Source organism: Polyodon spathula, chromosome 20, assembly GCF_017654505.1.
Source record: "Polyodon spathula isolate WHYD16114869_AA chromosome 20, ASM1765450v1, whole genome shotgun sequence".
Taxonomy (NCBI): Eukaryota; Metazoa; Chordata; class Actinopteri; order Acipenseriformes; family Polyodontidae; genus Polyodon; species Polyodon spathula.
In genome coordinates, this window is record NC_054553.1 from 21,851,263 (window position 1) to 21,873,123 (window position 21,861).

Below are 21,861 nucleotides of genomic sequence, written 5' to 3' on the forward strand. Positions count from 1 at the left end.
AAGGACCTTAGATTTCCAGTTGATTGCACCCCAAATTACAGGAAAGACTTGTCACTTACATCTGAAACTATGATAAGTGATGCTCATTTTTAGTTAGGGTGGTCAGTGCTCTGAACAGACCTTCTCCTGCTTTATAGGGATGGTTATGAATGTGGATAACAAAAAAATAAAAATAAAGATAGCCCTCTTATCTTACTTTCAGTAGCCACTAAAGGGTTAAAAGCCACCACACACCAGAGGCAATGCGACTTGGGTGACAAGACACTTTCGAAGTGACATGATATGAGGCAATGCAACAGATTGGAAAACTGCCAGATCAATAAAACTAGAAAAAAGTTGCTAGTGACAAAACTACAAGCAAGACTGGTACATATTCGTCAACATGATGTATGGCAATCAATCATACATACCAGGCTTATCCAGTGGCTTCAAAATGGACTCCCATACATTACCTTTTAAATCTGTATCTTTATAATTGCGATAATCTTTGTCACAAAACTCGATATTTTTCCACGGAAAGTATTAATTTTTCCTCAGCCATTTTGGAGACTACTTCACCTTGCTGGACCAGATACATTGAAGCTGTTCTCTGATTGGTGAATTCCCTAGTCGTCGCAGGACAAATCATAAAAAATAGAATTCAATTCTATTTATTTTGCATCGCTGCAGAGTTGCCTGGTGTGTCGTCTGTGGTGTGAAAGATACTTATCAAAACTATAGGATCGCTGCAGTTTTGTTTGTCGCATCCCGTCTGGTGTGTAGCAGCCTTAAGGCACAAACAAAAGCATTTTGTAAAAGTAACAAAACAAAACCTTGCTGTTGCAGGCACTAGCTAGACTGGGTCTTCAAAACCCTTACAATTCTGCTTAATGGGGGAAGCTAATCTCCATTCCCCACAGCAAAGCACAAAAGTCTACAAACCAAGTACAGCCGCCAATATTCTCCTGTGGTGTCTCTCTCCAAGTAAAGCTGCTTCTTCTTCTTGGATTTAAATATAAATGTAATTGTGTGACACTCGATTGATTTTTTTGTATTTTTTTTAAACACAACTATATATCTATATATATATATATATATCTATATATAGATATATATATAGTAGTCGCCAATTAATTTTGTTTTATTTTCTCCCCAATTTAGTAGTGTCAGCAGCTTTACAGGCAAACCTGGAGGCGCCCACCCAGACCACAAGGGTCGCTGATGCGCGGTGGGCTGAGGACACCCTGGCTGACCCTGGGGGATGCTCCGCCAATTGTGCGCAGTCTCTTGGGAGCTCCCATCCTCAGTCGGCAAAGGAATGCCCTGGAGTCGAACTGGCAATGTCCAGAATATAGGGTGCATCATGCACTCCACGCGAGTGCTTTTACTGGATGTGCCACTCATTTTAAAAGGTAATTTTAAGCCTTTCTGAAGCTCTAGTGAATTTCAGAAACTCTTTCCTAAACGTATTCCACTTCCTAAACCTGTCTAAAAAGAAAATCCCTTCATACCAGATACTGCTCATTTTCTAAAAATCTCACCCATCTCTTTTTTCTATTTCTTACAATGTAATAAATTATGTTCTACTGATTCCTCAACCTTAAACTGAGCGCATAATCCACCATGTTGTAAACGTACCCTTTGTAGACATTTATTTTAAAGTGCAAGGGCCTACTGTAATGAACGACCCCTGATGGCCGGAAAGGCACATTGTATGTGTGCATAAAAGCATGACTACAAACCACCCCCAGAGGGTCAGCAGTTCAAATCTGGATTAAAGGAGGTAAAAAGTAATATTTTATAAATAAATTAATTCAATTAATAAACTCATGCAATCCATAACAGCCTCTCTTGTTGCCTTATCTGCTGCTTTGTTACCTTTTATTCTTATACAAGCAGGAACCCAGGTTAAAATAACCTTTCACTACTGATAGTGAATCAGAGAAGATAAGGAATTGGGTCAACATCTAAAATCCAATTCAGAGCCATAATTATGACCATTAATTCTGCCCTCACTACAGACTAATCATTTGTTATTCTATAGGCAACCCCAAACTCAGGAACACAGAAAGCTGCTGCTGTTTTCCCATTTTCTAACTGCTTTGATCTGTCACAATATATATGGCTCAAACTAGGCATTACAGAGGTCTGCTTTTTATAATCAGGTTAGGTTTGTTGGTAAACAAAGGGCTTACACCTGTGTGTGGGTCATTATACATAGTGTAAACCCTTTACTCTGTGTAGAGTTAAAAAAATGTTGCTCTCAAATGCATTTTCTTAAAATTCCCAACACCGTTTTATCCATTCTGCAAGTTAAAGCACTAAATAGAGACAGGCCGCTGTCAGGGACGTTCCTACTTTTAATTACTTTACGATTTCAGCTATGTGCCAGATGACACAAATAAACTAACTTGATTTGAAAAACATCTTAAATGATACAAGCAAATGGTTACACTACTTGGTTTGATTGAATGAGTAGACTTCGCAACAAGCTTCAATATGACAGCTGAACATTAAATTTTGTAAAAAATATTTCCCAACATAAAACCAATGTCACCTTACAATAATTGATTTTGAGTTTAAGTGTTTTAAAAAAAAAAAATCAAACAGAACGAAATTTCAACGTACCATTTGTAATTCGGTAATATGAGAGAATTGGTCAGGGGTCTGAATACTTTTGCAAGGCATTGTATATATATATATATATATATATATATATATATATATATATATATATATATACACACACACACACACACACACACACACACACACACACACACACACACACATACATACAGTACTGTGCAAAAGTTTTAGGCAGGTGTGAAAAAATGCTGTAAAGTAAGAATGCTTTCAAAAATAGACATGTTAATAGATTATATTTATCAATTAACAAAATGCAAAGTGAGTGAACAGAAGAAAAATCTACATCAAATCACATATTTGGTGTGACCACCCTTTGCCTTCAAAACAGCATCAATTCTTCTAGGTACACTTGCACACAGTTTTTGAAGGAACTCGGCAGGTAGGTTGGCCCAAACATCTTGGAGAACTAACCACAGTTCTTCTGTGGATTTAGGCAGCCTCAGTTGTTTCTCTCTCTTCATGTAATCCAAGACAGACTCGATGATGTTGAGATCAGGGCTCTGTGGGGGCCATACCATCACTTCCAAGGACTCCTTGTTCTTCTTTACACTGAAGATAGTTCTTAATGACTTTCGCTGTATGTTTGGGGTCGTTGTCATGCTGCAGAATAAATTTGGGGCCAATCAGATGCCTCCCTGATGGTACTGCATGATGGATAAGTATCTGCCTGTACTTCTCAGCATTGAGGAGACCATTAATTCTGACCAAATCCCCAACTCCATTTGCAGAAATGCAGCCCCAAACTTGCAAGGAACCTCCACCATGCTTCACTGTTGCCTGCAGACTCTCATTCGTGTACCGCTCTCCAGCCCTTCGGTGAACAAACTGCCTTCTGCTACAGCCAAATATTTCAAATTTTGACTCATCAGTCCAGAGCACCTGCTGCCATTTTTCTGCACCCCAGTTCCTGTGTTTTCGTGCATAGTTGAGTCGCTTGGCCTTGTTTCCACGTCGGAGGTATGGCTTTTTGGCCGCAAGTCTTCCATGAAGGCCACTTCTGACCAGACTTCTCCGGACAGTAGATGGGTGTACCAGGGTCCCACTGTTTTCTGCCAATTCTGAGCTGATGGCATTGCTGGACATCTTCCGATTGCGAAGGGAAGTAAGCATGATGTGTCTTTCATCTGCTGCAGTAAGTTTCCTTGGCCGACCACTGCGTCTACGGTCCTCAACGTTGCCCGTTTCTTTGTGCTTCTTCAAAAGAGCTTGGACAGCACATCTGGAAACCCCTGTCTGCCTTGAAATTTCTGCCTGGGAGAGACCTTGCTGATGCAGTATAACTACCTTGTGTCTTGTTGCTGTGCTCAGTCTTGCCATGTTGTATGACTTTTGACAGTAAACTGTCTTCAGCAACCTCACCTTGTTAGCTGAGTTTGGCTGTTCCTCACCCAGTTTTATTCCTCCTACACAGCTGTTTCTGTTTCAGTTAATGATTGTGTTTCAACCTACATATTGAATTGATGATCATTAGCACCTGTTTGGTATAATTGTTTAATCATACACCTGACTATATGCCTACAAAATCCCTGACTTTGTGCAAGTGTACCTAGAAGAACTGATGCTGTTTTGAAGGCAAAGGGTGGTCACACCAAATATTGATTTGATGTAGATTTTTCTTCTGTTCACTCACTTTGCATTTTGTTAATTGATAAATATAAACTATTAACATGTCTATTTTTGAAAGCATTCTTACTTTACAGCATTTTTTCACACCTGCCTAAAACTTTTGCATAGTACTATATATATATATATATATATATATATATATATATATATATATATATATATATATATAGTGAGATAGCAGGGAGGGGGTTAAAATCCTTCCCTGCTAAAAACCTTGTGAGAATGCACATTTGGGTGTTATGGGGTTTAATTGTGTAATTGTTTTATTGTTTAGTAATCCCCTGCACCTGGTGGTAATTGTAAATTAGAGCCAGGTGCAGGGTATTTAAGAGAGGCAGCCAGTCTGTTCCAGGCTGCTGCTGAGAGAAGAGCCCGACTGTGTGAGTGAGCAGTCGTATTGAGGTATTGTGTAAGGGTGTGTTTTTGAATGTTTGTGGCAGGTAAACGGTTTAGCCGTCCTGCGTGATAGTTAGGTTCCTGTTTATGTTTAGTGAGTGCTCCAAATAGGAGCTAGGTGTTTGTTTTGTGTTTATTTCATTTTGTGTTTATTAAAAGTGCGCGTGAGCGCTGTTTCAGTAGAATCCTGTGTGTTGGGTCGTGATTCAGAAGGGAGAAGAACCCGTGAGAGCCTGTGTGGCGAGCAAAAAGGTGACTATATATATATATATATATATATATATATATATATATATATATATTTTCATCAACATTCATCTGAAAAAAATGGAAAAGTTTTGGTCTTTCCATTTGCAAAATATCAAACTCATATGGCCAGAACTAACTCCTAGTAGCTCCAAAAATGATTAATTCTAATTCACTGGATTGATCAAGAAATGTCATAGACATTGAGAGGAATGGTAGTTCCTCGTAGAAGTTAGAAAAACCTGTTTAAAACTACAGATTGAGAGGAACAGTGGTTCCTCGTACAAATTAGAAAAACTTGTTTGAAACTACAGAAAGTCTCTATACAGCTCCAAGAGTTTTGCTGTTTTGACCATGTTGCAGCGGCAAAACTAAATCACTTAGAATTACCAACTGTACCAGTACCAAAAATCTGAAACTCTCACATTAAATGTGAAAAAAAAAACCTAAATACCTTTTATACACAATGAGATATGTCATCAGACTAAGGTAAAATTCTTCCTCTTCCGTTTACTTTAAGAGTATATAATGACTTTTCAAACAGAAAAGCTAAATAACTGGACATCCACAAATCATGTGATTCCACATGTTGGTCAACGTCAAAATAAACCAGGAATTTTTTAATCTTATGTCCATGTCTGACCAACTTTTGCTGAAAACCTGAAGGTTCTCCTTGATTCTAGAAATGCTCTAATTCCTGTTTGAAAATATCTAGTTTCCTGTTTGGTAGATACCATAGAATGGAATTGTACACAAGTGTGTCATGTAGCTTCCTTGTCTAAATCTCTGATTTCTGATAAATTGTAGTTCCTCCTTTAATTAAAAATAAATAAAGGAATAATTTATTAGGCAGAAATAAATACATGATTTAAAAAATGAACAGAGGAATAAATATATTTAGAAATAAATATTTTTGAATAAACGTAGAAATTAATGCTAATAAATAAATTAATAAATACCAAGTCAGAAAACTATGTCATATTAATTGATTTGACTGATGCTTTTATCCAGAGCAATTAACATTTGTATACCTATACAAAAAGCATGTTTCATGTAAAAAAAAAAAAAAAAAAAAAGAAAAGAAAAATGTTATACAACGAGACAATAGTGCTTCTTCACTTGTAGCATATGTGGAGTGGTGGTTAGAGCACTGTGCTCTTGACTGGAAGGTCTAAAAATTCAAACCCAGGTGGGGGGCGCACTGCTGCTTAAAAAAAATAAAAAATAAAAATAATAAAAAAAATCCCTAGCTATGACCAGCAAAAAGCTGACAAAGTGCTCAGAGAAATTATCTAACTGAATTTGAAGACGAGTTCTCATTATTATTGTTTTGTACTGAAAAAATGCATACATTTCATACTTTGCATATGATTGTTTACATTACTGTCAGCATATTGTTTGGGAATACATTGTGGATGTCAATAAAATGTATAATGATTTACGGAAGTTGAAGGAAATCAATCCTTTCTAAAAAGACATCGTCTTGCCACAAAACTCTGTTATCACAACTTGAACGCATTTCAATGTCATTCTGACAATGAGGAAGAGGATGGCGATTAAATCACTGTGGCGGATAAAACCAAAGAAGAACCCCAAAGAACCTTTGCTACATAAGGTTCAACCGGACGAAGAGGCTGTCATTTACAACAATTACATAACACATCCCATACACAGTGAAATAAAGGAAGATATAGCTACTGATCTTTACCAAATGCTTCACATACAGGATGACGCTCAAACTGGGGGAAAAAACTAGACCTACTGTGTTTCCTAGACTTGTACACTCATGGAATTCATGGAATGCATGCTGAATGGACGTCCCGTTTGAATCCAACAGAGTTTGCAAAGGCTCAGCTTCAGTCATGCCACATGCAATTTAGGCTGTAACAGCAATATATCTTTCACCTGCAGCATCAGGCCAATCTGTGCCAGATTAATAGAGGACCTGGACTGACCTGGGACAATACATAAAGGAGGTGAATGGACCAGGGTTTGCAAACATGCCCATCAGTGAACTTGTCGCACGAGATCCTGTCAGTGCATCTCGGTTCATGCACAACAAGTTTCCTGCAATCTTGCATTTTATCACATCCCCAAATGGCCCTCTGGGTAAAGTTACACATCACTTTTGGCACAGAAAGTACCAGGGTAGTGGAATGCAGCACTTCCAGTTGCTTCTTTGGGTGGAAGATGCACCACTTCCCCAACTCACAAATTGCATAGTACATTAATCAACATGCCACCTGTACCATTCCAAATGACCTGATAGCACCTGTACTCAGAGACCGTGTTTTGAAATTGCAGCAACATAAATGCAACAAGTACTGTCTAAGATCCAAGAAAATCAAAAACAAGGTGGTGACAGTTTGTCGCTTTGGATTTCCCAGAAAAGAACAAACCGTGGTGGTAATCCGAGACGTGGCTGAGGCCATTGCTGGCCGGAAAGCACTCAGACCTCATGGCAGACTCTATCTACCACGGAGTAGTGCAGAAGTCAGAACCAATGACTGCAATCCAGCCATTTTGCTAGCTTGCAAAGGCAATATGGATATTCACTTCTATGCTATCCTCCTACTTTTCAAGCCATGGAAAGACAGAACGGTACCTTTCCTTTGTGGAAGCCTTCCAAGCTTATAGGGATAGCTTTCAAAAAGCTATGGCCTATCATGACAAACTACAACAAATAGCTGCAGCTGATGAGGAGTTCCTGACTAGTAGAGCAGAAACAAAAGGGAATAGAGGCTGAAGAGGACAATAAGCTTGAAACAGAAGGACGTAAAAAGCAAGTTCACCTTGCTCCTCTGCAAGCTGCAGAGGCAATGGCTGAATTCAGAGATGTGGATAAAGATCAGCAGAGAGTGTTTGTCCACACTGCCAAAACTTTGCAACAACAAATTGAAACAAACACCCCCATCCTCTGCATGTTTGTGGGTGGTACTGGAGGCACAGGGAAGACTTGTCTTATTCAAACTGTCACAGCATGGGTGAAACAAAGCCTGAGAAAAGAAGTGCCAATCACAGCACCCACTGGAGTTGCAGCTTACAATATTAATGGGATGACCATTCACAGACTACTAATGCTTCCAGTGGAACATGGAAAAACACCAGTGTGTCGTAACCTCTCTGATGAGGTACTGCAATGCCTTCATACAGACATGCGAGATGTGATTATTGATGAAGTGTCCATGATTTCCAATGTCACCTTACTGTACATCCATCTTTGTCTGTGTGAGATTTTCCAGACTGCTAACACAGATGATGGCTGCTTTGGAAAAATCAACATCTTACTTCTGGAGGATTTGCTACAGCTTCCATCTGTGCATCAGAATCCCCCTTATGTGCCAGTTACTCAAGAGGAATTGCATAAACTGACTGACTCCATGGGATCTGTGGATCTGTGGAATTTGTTTGCGTATGATCAACTCACACTTAATAGGCGCCAGAAACAGAACATAACTTTTGGTAACCTCCTTAACCATGCCTGACCAGCCAAGCTGATCACAGATTGCTGACTTTATGCTTGATACCTATGGAAGAGGAGATATTTCCAGCTACAAAAAACAAATGATCAGATGATCAAATATAGGCAATGCAAAACTTCACCAATCATGAAATTATAACTTATTTAGTCAGCAGGAAGAATGACTGCACGCCAACTTATGCTTTGGGAAACCAAACCAGGCTGGACAGTTACAAAGCAACACAATGCCAAGTTTACTACTATGTAGAAGAGCAAAATTACTGTGGACAACAGGAATGACCAATTAGCTTCCACTATCATACACCAAGGACAGGGTGTTACTTCAGGACACTACGTGTCTCTTCTTGCTGTGGGTGCTACTGGAAAATGGGTGCATGCAAATGATGCACTCACTGAAGTCAAACCATTGCCAAGAAATGCAAAGGGCACGGATATGGCCTTTTATGAAGCAAACTAATGCTTTACAAATGCCTTACATCGGCCTAAGTTCATAACACCTCTAAAACAAGGAGAGTAATGGTTTTTTTGCAGCATTAAAATGTGTTAGTATACTACCCTTTAGCACTGACATGCACACACTTTTTTTTTTAACCATTCGTAACATTGTAGTTTTGTACCTAAGTAAATAACAATACCTACCAAAACAGACATATTGTTTTCACCACTCATGTATGAACATTTGCAACTAAAACTTATTTACTTATTACTCTCTTGTCTGTCTATTTACAGTACACATTCTCAAATATCCTTCCTTCGCTTTATTCATCATTTGATGAAGTAAAAAAAGAAGTGACATCTATAACAAAAACAATGTTAATGTAAAAACAAGTTAGAAAAATGCAACAGCCGTTTAAAGTGGTGATATCAAACACAAAAGCCCAAGTTAGTAGAAGCAATTGGGGCAACCTTGTCAAGCATCAAGCAGATAGGCACAATTGGAAAGGCGCTGGGGCCCAACATTCACTCAATTGTTGCTTCTTACTTGGATTCTTTTTTTGATCACTCAACTTTACATTGAAATGCCAATTTGTGGCATTGCAATTTGTGCAAATTCAATGGGATTGTGACAATTTCCTTATCAGCTCAAAAGTCATATCTGCAACAAAAAACATTGACAATGCACAACCAAAAAAGGAAATGAAAAAATGCTCCAACACCGCAGCCCTGGCTCTGCAATGCCTGCCCTATCAACTGTCACTTTCAATATGCTTACCTTGCATTCTCATTATCCCTTGCACTTGTTGCCATTATTGGTCTAGATCTCATCTTCATTGTTGGATATATATTGCTTCATGCTCTTTCACATATTCTTGTATGTATGGGCTAAATGTCTGTCCATGTGTGCCCTGATCTACCTGTGCCTTACCTGCATGTTGTCTGTGTGTCTTTCCAAAGCATACTTGTCTGCGCCTGTGATGACGCCTCTCACATTCCCTTTCTCTCTGTAGTAGTGCTTGCAAGGATAACCAAGAACACTTCAGTCTGTGTTGAGCACTTTCCTTGGCGCGTATGTGTCTCAGCATCTTTATTCTGGTTACAACCCAGCTGATAAGGGAATGAGCATTTCAATCTAAAGTGGAGGGATAAAGTGGAGTGATTAAAAAAAGAATCCAAGTTAGAAGCAACAATTGTGTGAATGTTGGCCTCCAGCACCTTTCCAATTGTGCCTATTTGCTTGATGCTTGACAAGGTTGCCCCAATTGCTTCTGCTAACTTGGGCTTTTTTTTTCTAACTTGTTTTTTTACATTGACAGTATTTTTGTTATAGATACTATCAACTGGTCCCCGGACACAAATACCCAACTCTTGATCTGGTACTAAAACGTACCAACAGGGTTCTCGTGGACTTTTGATATATTGACCTTGTGGTATGTTTTCTTATAGCAAATACTGCAAACAAATACATCAAACATTACTGTGTGAACTTCAAAACTTTCCACTGAATCCACTATGTTTTGGTAATACATATTTGTAGAAAATCTAAAAACTGTATCAATTAAACAATTTAAATTGAATAAATAAATGTTTTTTAAAAATACATGATGTTTTATACATTTTATTTTGTACCTTTTAATAAAATATGTCACAGCCACACTGTAAAAATCCTTATATATAATACAGGAAATTATATATATATATATATATATATATATATATATATATATATATATATATATATATATATATATATATATATATCAATATATATATATATATAAATATTATATATATATATATATATTCTAAAGACAAGGATGCGATAATTATTTTAACATAATTAAAATGTGTGACTTCTGAATGTATTAGCACGTCAGCAGCTGCTACTGAGTGTTAAAGAAAACCATGCCCACTCCTTTAAAAGGGTGCTAAAAATGAACTGTCCCATTCAACGTGTTATTATTCAACGCTTTGCTCTATCTAATGTACAAATAATGTAGACAGTTTTTCTAGACTGTTTTTATATTTCTATAACATGAACAGCCAACTCTATAAATTGTAAAAAAAAAATAAAATACAGATTTGTAGACATCATGCATTTATAAAATGCAGTGAGAGCAATGTCTGATGGTACAAGATGTTTAGATTAAAAGCTATACCTTATGCTATACCTCTCACTGCCTGCACTCAACCCATCTTGAATACAGTAGGCAATTCTCACAGACAAAGATGCAGTTTTGTGTGAATGGGGTTTAGATTAAAGGAAATTCATCTTTTCCATGACATATTCCTGGGTAAAATAAATGTTTAATCAAATGCTGGCAGTAGTAATATTTGAGGAAACATTGTCTGTTTATTTCTTTTTTCTATTTTTTTTTTTTTTTTTTTTTTACAGTGTTCTTACTCTGAATTGTAATTAAGTCTGGCACGGCAAAACATATTTCCATGTACCATACTAGTATGAAGCTGGTGTAAGATGCAAAAGTCGAATGAAAAAATGCGATCCTTTATCTGAACTTTATCTGAAGAGCTTGGCTTCTCATCTACGGTGCCTTCTTTCAGCAAACATTAATCTGCACAGATGGCGAAACACGATAATCTCTGCTAACAGATGCAGAGCAGTATTTTTAGTGAACTGGGAATTCAAATGTTTTTAGAACATACTCAAAGCTACTAGAGTGCACACTCCTGCATTTCTAAACTCCCATTCTTGCTCTTTATCTAGACTATGCAATCCAAATGGTGTATAAATGCAGAATGAAGCAAGATTACAACATCTGTTGGCGCAGTGCAGTAAATAATATATGCTAAGATTAAGCTAAACACCTAGTTTTGTTTATGTATGGTCATTTGCGCCATAAAGTAAGTTAAACTAATCGCCATAAAGAACCGGTATCATATTGGCCATATTCTGACACAAACCATCCCAACCAAGACAAATCTTTGTAAAATGCTGTATGATCAGAAAGGCCTACCTCAGAAGGAGGTCAAGCATTGAACACACACGGCCCAGACTTGTACGCCTGCTTGTGTTCAGGCATGGTACTTAATCGTTATTATAAAAAAAAAAAAAAAAAAAAAAAATACTCTGCTTTTTGTTATAAATAAATTGATTTGTGAGTGTCATCACAGAGAACATCTCATCTAATGGAACAAGAAACTGATATGATAACCCAAAAACATGAGGCTTGCTCAGGCTCCCACAATGAAGTAGTTCAGCTTGGATTTGAATCCAAGGTCTCTTAGATCTCCTTTCAGTGAATCTCTTATGCTAATGCTGCTAACACCAACACTAGCCTAACGGTGGTAATGTCTAAAACAGAAGATAACTGAACAGTTATTCTACACAGAAATGTACCAAACGTCCACTTTTAACTCAGTGGTACTCTGTAAAACTTGACAAACTAAATACTGTACAATCAATTTTATAGGCCCTAGGTGGAGAACTTTTAATATTAGTTTATTCTACAAAAATGTCACTAGTAGTGATATAATTTTATATGAAATTGTTAGAAGCTTTTAAATGAGCAGTCTGTTTAATGTGGATTTGTTTTGGTATTCATTATAGATTTTAAAATGGTTTTGATTTCCTCGTGGTACCCGATCAGGAACACACTGAGGATATTATCTACTCTTCTACTGTTTATGACAGATGCTTATTATTTTTCTATTTTAATCTGTCCCTTTAAATCAACAAATTTACCAGCTTAAATAATTATATTACTACAGTCTGATACCAACACAACAAAGATGTTTTAAAGGGTGACAAATTCTCTATAATAATGCCAATTAAGCCCTGGCAAATAAAATAAATGTATTTTACATAATGATTTCTATTAATTTGATTTAAACAGGGTTGTTAAAGGGATGTTTAATACCTATTGTAACATTCATAAACACAACATAGGTCAATTTACAAATACATTGAAAAAACACTTTTTTACCATTTGTAAATTGCTACCATTTTACCTGTTATTCAACAAAAAGCAGCTATTATCCATTATTGATCACCTGAATGAACAGATACAAATTATTTTCTAATTGACAACTATCGTACACATTTACTGCAACATTTCTATATAATACATGTAGATAATAATGTCATAAGAGCAAAAAACTGCACTGCCCACTTTAAATATGTGCATAATATTTACCTCCCATAACTGCTGAGAAAAGTAATCACACTTTTGTTCTGCTATCATAACAACCAAACAAGTTCAGCTAAAAAATGTGTTTCTAATTAATTAGCATCAGTAATCTGCATAATTAAATACAATTTCATAATCACAATGCATTTTACCAAAAGCAAAAACAGCTGTGAAGATAATCAACCTCATATTCCCTGTCCAATACAACCAACTGTATCATAGCTGTACGCAATGGGACAGATTTTGAAGTAAGTGCGAAGTTGCCATCATATGAATGATCCCAAATGTTAAAATACAGCTAAAAGCAATATCTTACCTGAGCCTAGCTGCAACTATGTTGTTTCTAACTTGTCAATCCTATGTTATGACTGCAAAATTATCCAAACGCATGTTTAAAAATGAATCAGAAAGACAAACGGCACTAGATCAAAAAGGGTCTTTCTTACTAATAGCAAATTCAGGCTGGAGAATCCGCAATGTGAATGAACTGAATTGCAGTTGAACAGATGGATTAATGACAAGGAGGAATAAAGTAGAGAAAACTATCCAGGTTACCTGGAAACTCCAAACACATTGTTTGATTATATTTTACCAGCACTATTTAATATTGAAACCAAACAACCTGATCAGCCCTAAATAATAAATACGGAAGTGACAGCACAATCAGGGTTAATCTGCCCCTCTCAGAAATCCACAGAGGCTGAACGAGGACTGAACCGAGTCAGAAAAAGCTATGTCTTTGATTTTCAACTGTTTTGCGGATGTTTATGCAGGCCCAGTATATGCAGACAACTGCCAAATGATTTCCAAAGCAGTAAATACTGCTTACGTATCATTAATCAATAAGCATTAATTATCCCTATGAGAGTGTATTTTGGAGTAAGATATACTTTATCTTATGCTGAGAGGTGCTTGTAAGCAATTAGAAGATATTCCCTGCACAACTGTTATGATGCTGTGTAAACTACAGTACTGGAACATAAACAGCACTGATGGGACAAGATTGAAGTAAAAGGTTTTGTCTAAATCACAGGCCTCCAACCCTGGTCCTGAAGGGCCGGTGCGCTTCCTGGTTTTTATTCTAACTGTACACTGTATTAATTAACTGGTGCTTCTAATAAGCACTTAAGTGGTTCAATTAAGTAATTTAGGGTGCAGTTGGAACAAAAGCCAGGAGGGACACCGGCCCTTCAGGACCAGGGTTGGAGACCCCTGGTCTAAATGCATACATGTGCTCCATTGGATTTTTACACTGTTGTACCTTATTTGTGAATCAGATTTTCACAGGAAGGAAATTAAATTGACCTTGTGTGTTCATTATTAAATAATTCACAGCTTTATGTGGAGCCCAATGAGTTTATCATTTATTCATTAATACTTTCCAGTGTGTTTTTCCTTTCACTATATTTGCTGGATTTTAAAATAAACAAGGTGATAAATGCAGTAGATTATTTGGCACTTTCTTATAGACGTTGCTATAGAGTTTGAATATTCTGTAGCAATTGATTCTGTAGAAATCTATAAGAATCTATACACACGACAATATGTCTATATTAATTTACTTGTTTAACTACTGTAAAGTGCATCTATATTGCCAAAAAGAATGCACATCAAGCAAATTGTAGTTTAATTTGTTTGAAACTAGTCCAATGAATGACTTTTTGGACCCTAGTATAGGCATCTTAGTAATGTTAGGTTTACAACTACAATGCAAGGTACACTCACATTTCATCTTAATAACCCCCATGGCAGCAACCCATCCCTGCAGTATTTATTCAGTAATCGTTTCTAGACACTTTGAATAAACAAGTACTGAAACTCAAAACTAAGCTATAGAACTAGATACAGCATGTTGCAAAATACTGGTGGACAACCGTACCAGAATTCCAAAAAAATAATTTGCATATTGGTTTTACAAGCTATTTAAAGAGCCAACGAAAATTATTACTATTGTCGAATTTCACTGTGTGAAAACCTTGTCTTTAAATCTGTGTCTTCAAAGAAGGCAAGGAATTATTTGCAGTGGCCATTTCCAGTGCATCAGGATGGTGAGTATGGGGAAAAGTCTTTATACGTGTGCTATGAAACATTAAATCAAACAAACCAACAACCAATATAAGACTGTACTGCTATTACGCCTTATGTTAATTTAGTCTATTAAATCCTTTGGTTGATCCATTTTTCCATGGATTTGCAAATCAAATGTCAGATTTTTCCAAGTTCTTGCTGAATGTCTTCATTAAGGCAAAACACATCACTGTGACACAGCACTACCTGTATATATAAACACAATGACTTCCATTTGATCCATTCACTCAGATTGGAATTTCATTTCCTAGTGCAACTGCATACCATTTTAAAAGGCAAGTTTACTGTTAGTTTACACAATGTCTGATTTAAAAGAGACATTTCTGAATAAATATAACATGCACAGAATTCTCCTACTTTTTTTAAAAAGAAACTCAAAAATGTAATGTATCGGTAAGTAACTAAAAGAAAACTCTATATCAGAGGTGCCAAATTCCAGTCCTCGGGGGGCCACAGGGTCTTCTGGTTTCCATTCCAACTCTCCAGCTCTCATTATTTGTTCAATTGGGCATGTATAAAATAGTTTCAAAATCTTTAAGAGTTTAAAAAATGCACTTAATTCACACAACCTATAAAACATTCTGGAGACCTGGAGAGAAGTGTTACATTTCTCCAATTAATCAAATAATTAGACCAATTAAGTAATTGAGAGCTTGGGTGGAACAAAAGCCAGAAGATACTGTGGCCCCCAGGTTTGATACCCCTGCTCTATATAGATTACAGTGTACAAAGAACCACCAGTACCAAATACATTTTACCAACATAATCCAGTGAGTTTTGTGAGTCATTTACGAAACTGCATTAAACAAGACCACAAAATGTCCCATGTTATTCCATAAAATGTAAAATGCATATACATACATGTACACTTCATTGTATTATACAGTATTGTAAAACACAATTTTGCAGCATCCACCACACATTTCCTCAAAATATTAAAGAAAAAAATGACTTACCTTTCTTCCCCCTGTGTTTATACGAAGTGGAGTCAGGAAGGGGTCAAAAATCATATGGCTGGTTTCAATGTTAGCTGGTGATTGTCTCTTTCCAACTGAACACAGATTCCAGGCTGAGTTTACTAGCCCCCAGAAAGAGGGAACTGTAAAGAGAAAAGATACAAGAAATGCAGAATTAGAATTTCAATGTCCCTCTAATGTAGAGCTTTTTATGGTGTGTAACAAGACAGTGTTGTGTGATGCACTGTCGTTACAGACTTTGTCCCTTATAGTCCCTCATATTAAAAGTTAAATAACCATGAATGCAAACGAGCCTGGTTCTTTGGCATGGTGCTTAAGAGCTGGGCTTACAGTGTGGCGTCTGAGGTTCACCATACTCTTGGTACTCACCCCTTGAAAGAAAAGTAACAGCAATTTGAATTTACTGTTTGGAAAGTAGTTTTTTAAAACAATAACAACAATCTTCACAAGTACACCAAGAAAGGTTTTACTCCTGTAGCTCATTTTGATACCAGAACCTCATGGCATCTGCTGTTACTGGTCCAATAAAAAAAAAAAAAAAACTTCTCTAAATGTAGTGAAATAAGTCAAGGGCCGCTAAAAAATAATATCTAAAATAATACTGCAGCTTACGTTATGCGAGTTTGTAGAACCTTCTGGTTTCAATTACTACAATTACCAAAATAAATTATATGTCAAAACTGTAGACCTCTGTGCTGAGGACCAGAAGCTATATTTTTATTATTTACACCTCAATACCCATCTCTAGTGATGCAAATTACTCCATTACACATAATCCCTATTGAGATTATATGGTATTATAATATCTTAAATCATCTCCTGTAAAACACTAAATTATTTGGAACGTGACAGGAATTATTAAAACAAAGGGGCACGCGAGGGCTGTGAATCAATCCCTCACTAATCTACCGAAAATGTTTTGCCAATATCTGTAAACATAATGGTTTCTGACTGCTACATACCCTGACATGGCGACTGCGTCTGCTGCATTTATAAGAGAACACTTTCCCTGCAACCCATATTAAACCCAGCACCTTGCTGCATATACTTTGTGATATTAAAAAGAGCAGTAAATCTATTATCCATGTCTTTTAATAGTTATTGCCTGTCCTGTATTTCATTTTTGGCAAGTTAAGGCTGTGTTAGCACTACCCTGACATGGCGACTGCGTCTGCTGCATTTATAAGAGAACACTTTCCCTGCAACCCATATTAAACCCAGCACCTAAAACCAAACAGTTATACTTTGTGATATTAAAAAGAGCAGTAAATCTATTATCCATGTCTTTTAATAGTTATTGCCTGTCCTGTATTTCATTTTTGGCAAGTTAAGGCTGTGTTAGCACTGCCAAAATGCGCTCCGCCATACAATGCGCTCCGCCATACAATGCGCTCCGATGCTCATTAGCCATACATTTTAAGGGGTGTCAAACCTTATGCATGGGCAAATTGTAGGTGAAGTTCATTTGTAAATAAAGTCTGTGATATTAAAATGAGATGTATGAAGCAGCAGAACAGCTGCGCCGGCCCTATAAGGGTTCACAAATAAGACCGATAGGAAAGAACATTATGGCTGCAGTCATAGGGGCCCAGAAAATTCACAGTATTTATTCATTTTAAATTTAGTCGTCTCCAATTTTTTATCCCAGTTTTCTCCTCAATTTAGTGTGCCCAATTATTATCTGTATCCTCGGCTCACCGCTCGCAACCCCCAGCCGACTCGGGGAATGGAGGCTGGAGCACGCATCCTCCGAAACCGGACCGTGTACGACTACTTTAGCGCTGCTTTTACTTGATAAAAGTTTGAAATAAACAGGGGGGTTAAGAGTACAGTAATGTAAAACACTGTAAGGAAAATAAAATGCATATTTTTCACGGTAAGCAGTCAAATGCACGATTTCCGTGAAATTCGTGATGAACTTTCAGGGGCATTTCAGAATCCTAACTTTCCTGAACAACCTAGGAACAGAGGGATAGTACTAAGAAAAAAAAGGAGAGTATTTACGGTCTGCATTACCCTTTTTGATCTCCCTGAGGATGAAATTATAGCTCGATATCAGCTATTTCATTATGTACCACTGTTTGTTTTGGTCGTATAAATTTGGTTCATATCCTTTTCATTATGTATATTTGTTTTTATCTGTCATATAATAATAATATAATATAAAGTCAAGGCACTTAGTCAACATGGGTCATTGCCTCTCCAAATGACCTACCTATTGTTCAACTGAAGCAGCCCATTTGGAAGGGAGGTGCTATTTTTCAGATAAGTCTGTTAGTCTGTGCTACCCTAGCCCATTTTGAAGGTTCCAAAACATCGCCGCAGCAGAATTTTCGCATTTAAATGTGCCAACTCATTAATTTTGGGCCAGTTAACACATTCAGGATGGGGTCAAATTTGTGCCGCGGCAGAGCGCTATTTTACACTCCACCAATTTAGCTCTGCGTTGGTCGATCTTGATACATGTCCCCCAATTTATCTTCTGCCTGTCACAAATGTAGAAATATGTTATAGCTTTTTTAGCAAGATGCCTCTGTTCACTAAATTATATGTAGTGGATCAAACCTGCAACTTTGCACACCACAAGTGAGCAGTTTAACCAGTATGCAAAGAAGCCGTCTGTATTGGCGGTTTTAGAACTCTTTAGAACCTCATCTCATTTCACAGAAGACATCTCTTTCCCTATTTATCTCAGCTGCAGCCAATCTATGAGATCCCAGGCACTGTACCAATATAACAGGACAGAGGCTGGGTTAACTTTGCCCTTTTTTGTAGATATAGCATGTCGACACAGAGGATGTCATTTTGTACAAGGTATTAACCAGTTTATTAAACCACTTGTCTAAGATTTGTATTTAGGCTTGCACAGATTTTATGATTGTGTTATTACTTAATAACCTTTTTTTATAATTATTTCCAAAGAGGGACTGACTTGAAATGATTTAAAAATTAAACTACATTTATTATGTATAACACCTAAACAAAGAATATTTTTTCAAGTACTTCATTGCCGGTAGCCACCTTGAGTCATCAATTTGAACGTCCCTGTACTCTGAACTCTGGGACTAAATGAGGCTTAGAGAAATCAAGTTATGTTTGTACAGTAATTATTTTTGCCCTTTCTAATTATCAGTTACTAGAAAATGAGGCTGGAGAAAGGACTAGCAATCTATGTGCATCAATAAGTCACTGCATTCATTATTTCCTCCTACACTTCTCAAAGGAAATTATAATGCTAATGCCTCTGGGTACCTGCATGAATTCAGAAAATATTTCACTGGCTGTTTGAAATCCACTGTTTAAAGACACAAAGCTTTCATAAATAATAAGCACTATTGTCACAGGATGGCTTTGTGGATGACAGGCCAGGAAGAGAATCAACAGCCCCAGCAAATCCGTGGAAGTCAGCAGGAAATAACTTCCAGGGCAGGCATCTCCAGGCGGTGCAGGCTTGGCAGCACTAGGTGTTGCAGACTTTGCAAGCTCGAGCAAGAGTTGATCCTTGGGATGCGATGGGAGCAACAGGTAGTCTCCCTCTTGCGGTGGAGGTGGGAGCTGCAGGTAGTCTCCCTCTTGTGGTGGAGGTGAGAGCTGCAGATAGTCTTCCTCTACCCTTGGTTGCTGGGGTAGACATGGCTCCCCCTCTTATGCTGGAGGTAGCAGAGCTTCTCCCTCTCACTCTAGGAAATGATGCTCCTCCTTCTTGTCCTCTTCCTGAAGGAGGGGGCAGTTGAGCACAAAGTGGCCCCACACCCCACAGGCAGTTCACCAGTTTAAGGCCTCAAGGGGGCTGAGGTAGGCTTCTCAGCTGCCCTCCAGTTGTCCCTCCTCCTCCTCTCTGGGGAGGGGGGGGGGCAGTTGATGACGGAGTGCCCCCCGAAGGAAATGCACCAACTTTGGCACCAGGCTTTGACCAGACGGAAGTAGCCGTCCCAGCGACTCTTCTGCTGTGCCTGTGGTGCCAGTTCCTCCTCCTGCCACATGAGGGTTGGGTTGGGTTGGGTGAGACGTGCCTGACCTCGCCACAGTGGAAGCACCACTCCTCTCCTTCCAGGCAGGTGAGGCAGATGTCCACCGTGGCGGGACCTGCGACCAGCCCTGTGCTGCTGTTTCCCCACCTTCTTGCTCTTTCTTCCCATCTCTCTATTTTGTTCTTATTTGTTTCCAAAAACTGTTTTTTTTCCTCTCTTCTCACAAAAAAAAATTCAAAACATCAAAAAAAAACACCAGTAGTAACACCAGTAGAGGTGGTGGTTTATCCCATATAGGACACCATATGTCACAGGCAGACTTGAGTAGGAGACGCGTTGATGAACATATTTAATAAATAAAAGGTTTAAACAGAACAAAACACTGATGCAAAACAAAACGGCACATTGGCCAAAACAAACAAATACTAAACAAAAACTAACCAACCCTAAATAAAACAAGTATCATGCTGGTGTCAAGCCAGCACAAGTCTAAATATAGAGAATATACAGAAGTCTAAATATAGAAGCTCTTCAGCCTTTCCACTTTTGACTGTCCAGAATTTAAGAGAACACGTTGCATTCTAATACAGTTATTATAGTCAGCATTATTGAAATGCATTGCAGAATTATACCCATACTACAAAACAGGAAAAGCTGCTTTGTTAATGATTTAGGTTAACGTCTCACCCTGAGCAGAATGGAGTGGGAGGCACAACTTTGACAAGTTCACACATCGTGATTTTTTCTTAGCCTTTAGCCATTCATTTGCATACAAGCTAGGTGTAAATTTGGAGAGAGAAAAAATTACTGTGGAAGAAATCATTCCTGTCAACCTTGTTATTGATGAGATTTATAAAGAGAACATATGTTGTGGGACACATGGGTGCCATCAGGGTATACAATCCCAACAAAATGATGACTAAATGTGCTGTATGACAGCAACCCCTCCAAAAGAAAACTCAGTGCCCTAGTCTACCTTCCTGGAGACATTTTTTCTTAAGAAATCTAATTTATTTTGTCCTTACATTTTTTTTTTTTTTAGCTAATTCAAATAATGACATGCATCTCATCTATTGTGCACATGTAAAGTATAACATGCAGGTCACAATAATGTAGAATTCAAAAACCAAATGGGCATTTAATTAACTAAGTCAGCTACACAGACTGTTTAGTAAACTCAAAGCTGTCAGCTACCAGGCAGAGTGGGAAAGCAATTAAAAAGCCCAGCAAAATGAATGCATACAAAAAATTATATATATATATATATATATATATATATATATATATATATATATATATATATATATATATATATATATGTTTGTATGATTCTGTGTTGCAGCTGAAAATACTTATGAACAAGGGTAACACAATTTTTTTAGGAAACAACAAGACATACAATTTTGAAAGCTTCCTATGGGCTTTATAAGGCTCACCTATGCTTTACAAAAGCTTTCCCTGTACTGTATTACAATTTGGTATGATTTTACTAGGGCAAGCATAATGGAGTTTTCTGAAAATAAAATATTGTTTGCTTGTCCATGGGGAATCATGATGTGAGATCACAGTGCCATGCACTTTCTGGGAATGAACATCTGCTCTGAATTGATTTATGCTGCTGTTACGGTTGAGGCATTGACAGATTTAATCCCAGTAAACAGCCATAGGGTTGGGAAAACAGTACACAATCCAGCATAAAATAGCTTTATATTGACAAGGAGACTTTAGAATTCATCTTACATTCCCTGGTAGTTCTCTGGGTTTAAATCTGATGAGAAACAGATCTCTATGTACACTATCCACCTCCACCAACTATGAATAAATGCAAAACTAGGATGAGACGTTTAAATGAGCAAGCCATC

At 37.5% G+C, this 21,861-nt stretch overlaps 1 protein-coding gene across 1 annotated transcript in view; it reads right to left on the reverse strand.

Annotated features, from left to right (window-relative positions):
• LOC121295314 (carbonic anhydrase-related protein 10) overlaps window positions 1-21,861 on the reverse strand; it is a 133,194-nt gene that overhangs the window by 34,732 nt on the left and 76,601 nt on the right. Inside the window, exon 4 of the mRNA XM_041219791.1 lies at window positions 16,008-16,150. Within this exon, the coding sequence (XP_041075725.1) occupies window positions 16,008-16,150 (143 nt within the window). The remainder of the gene's footprint in view (window positions 1-16,007; window positions 16,151-21,861) is intronic.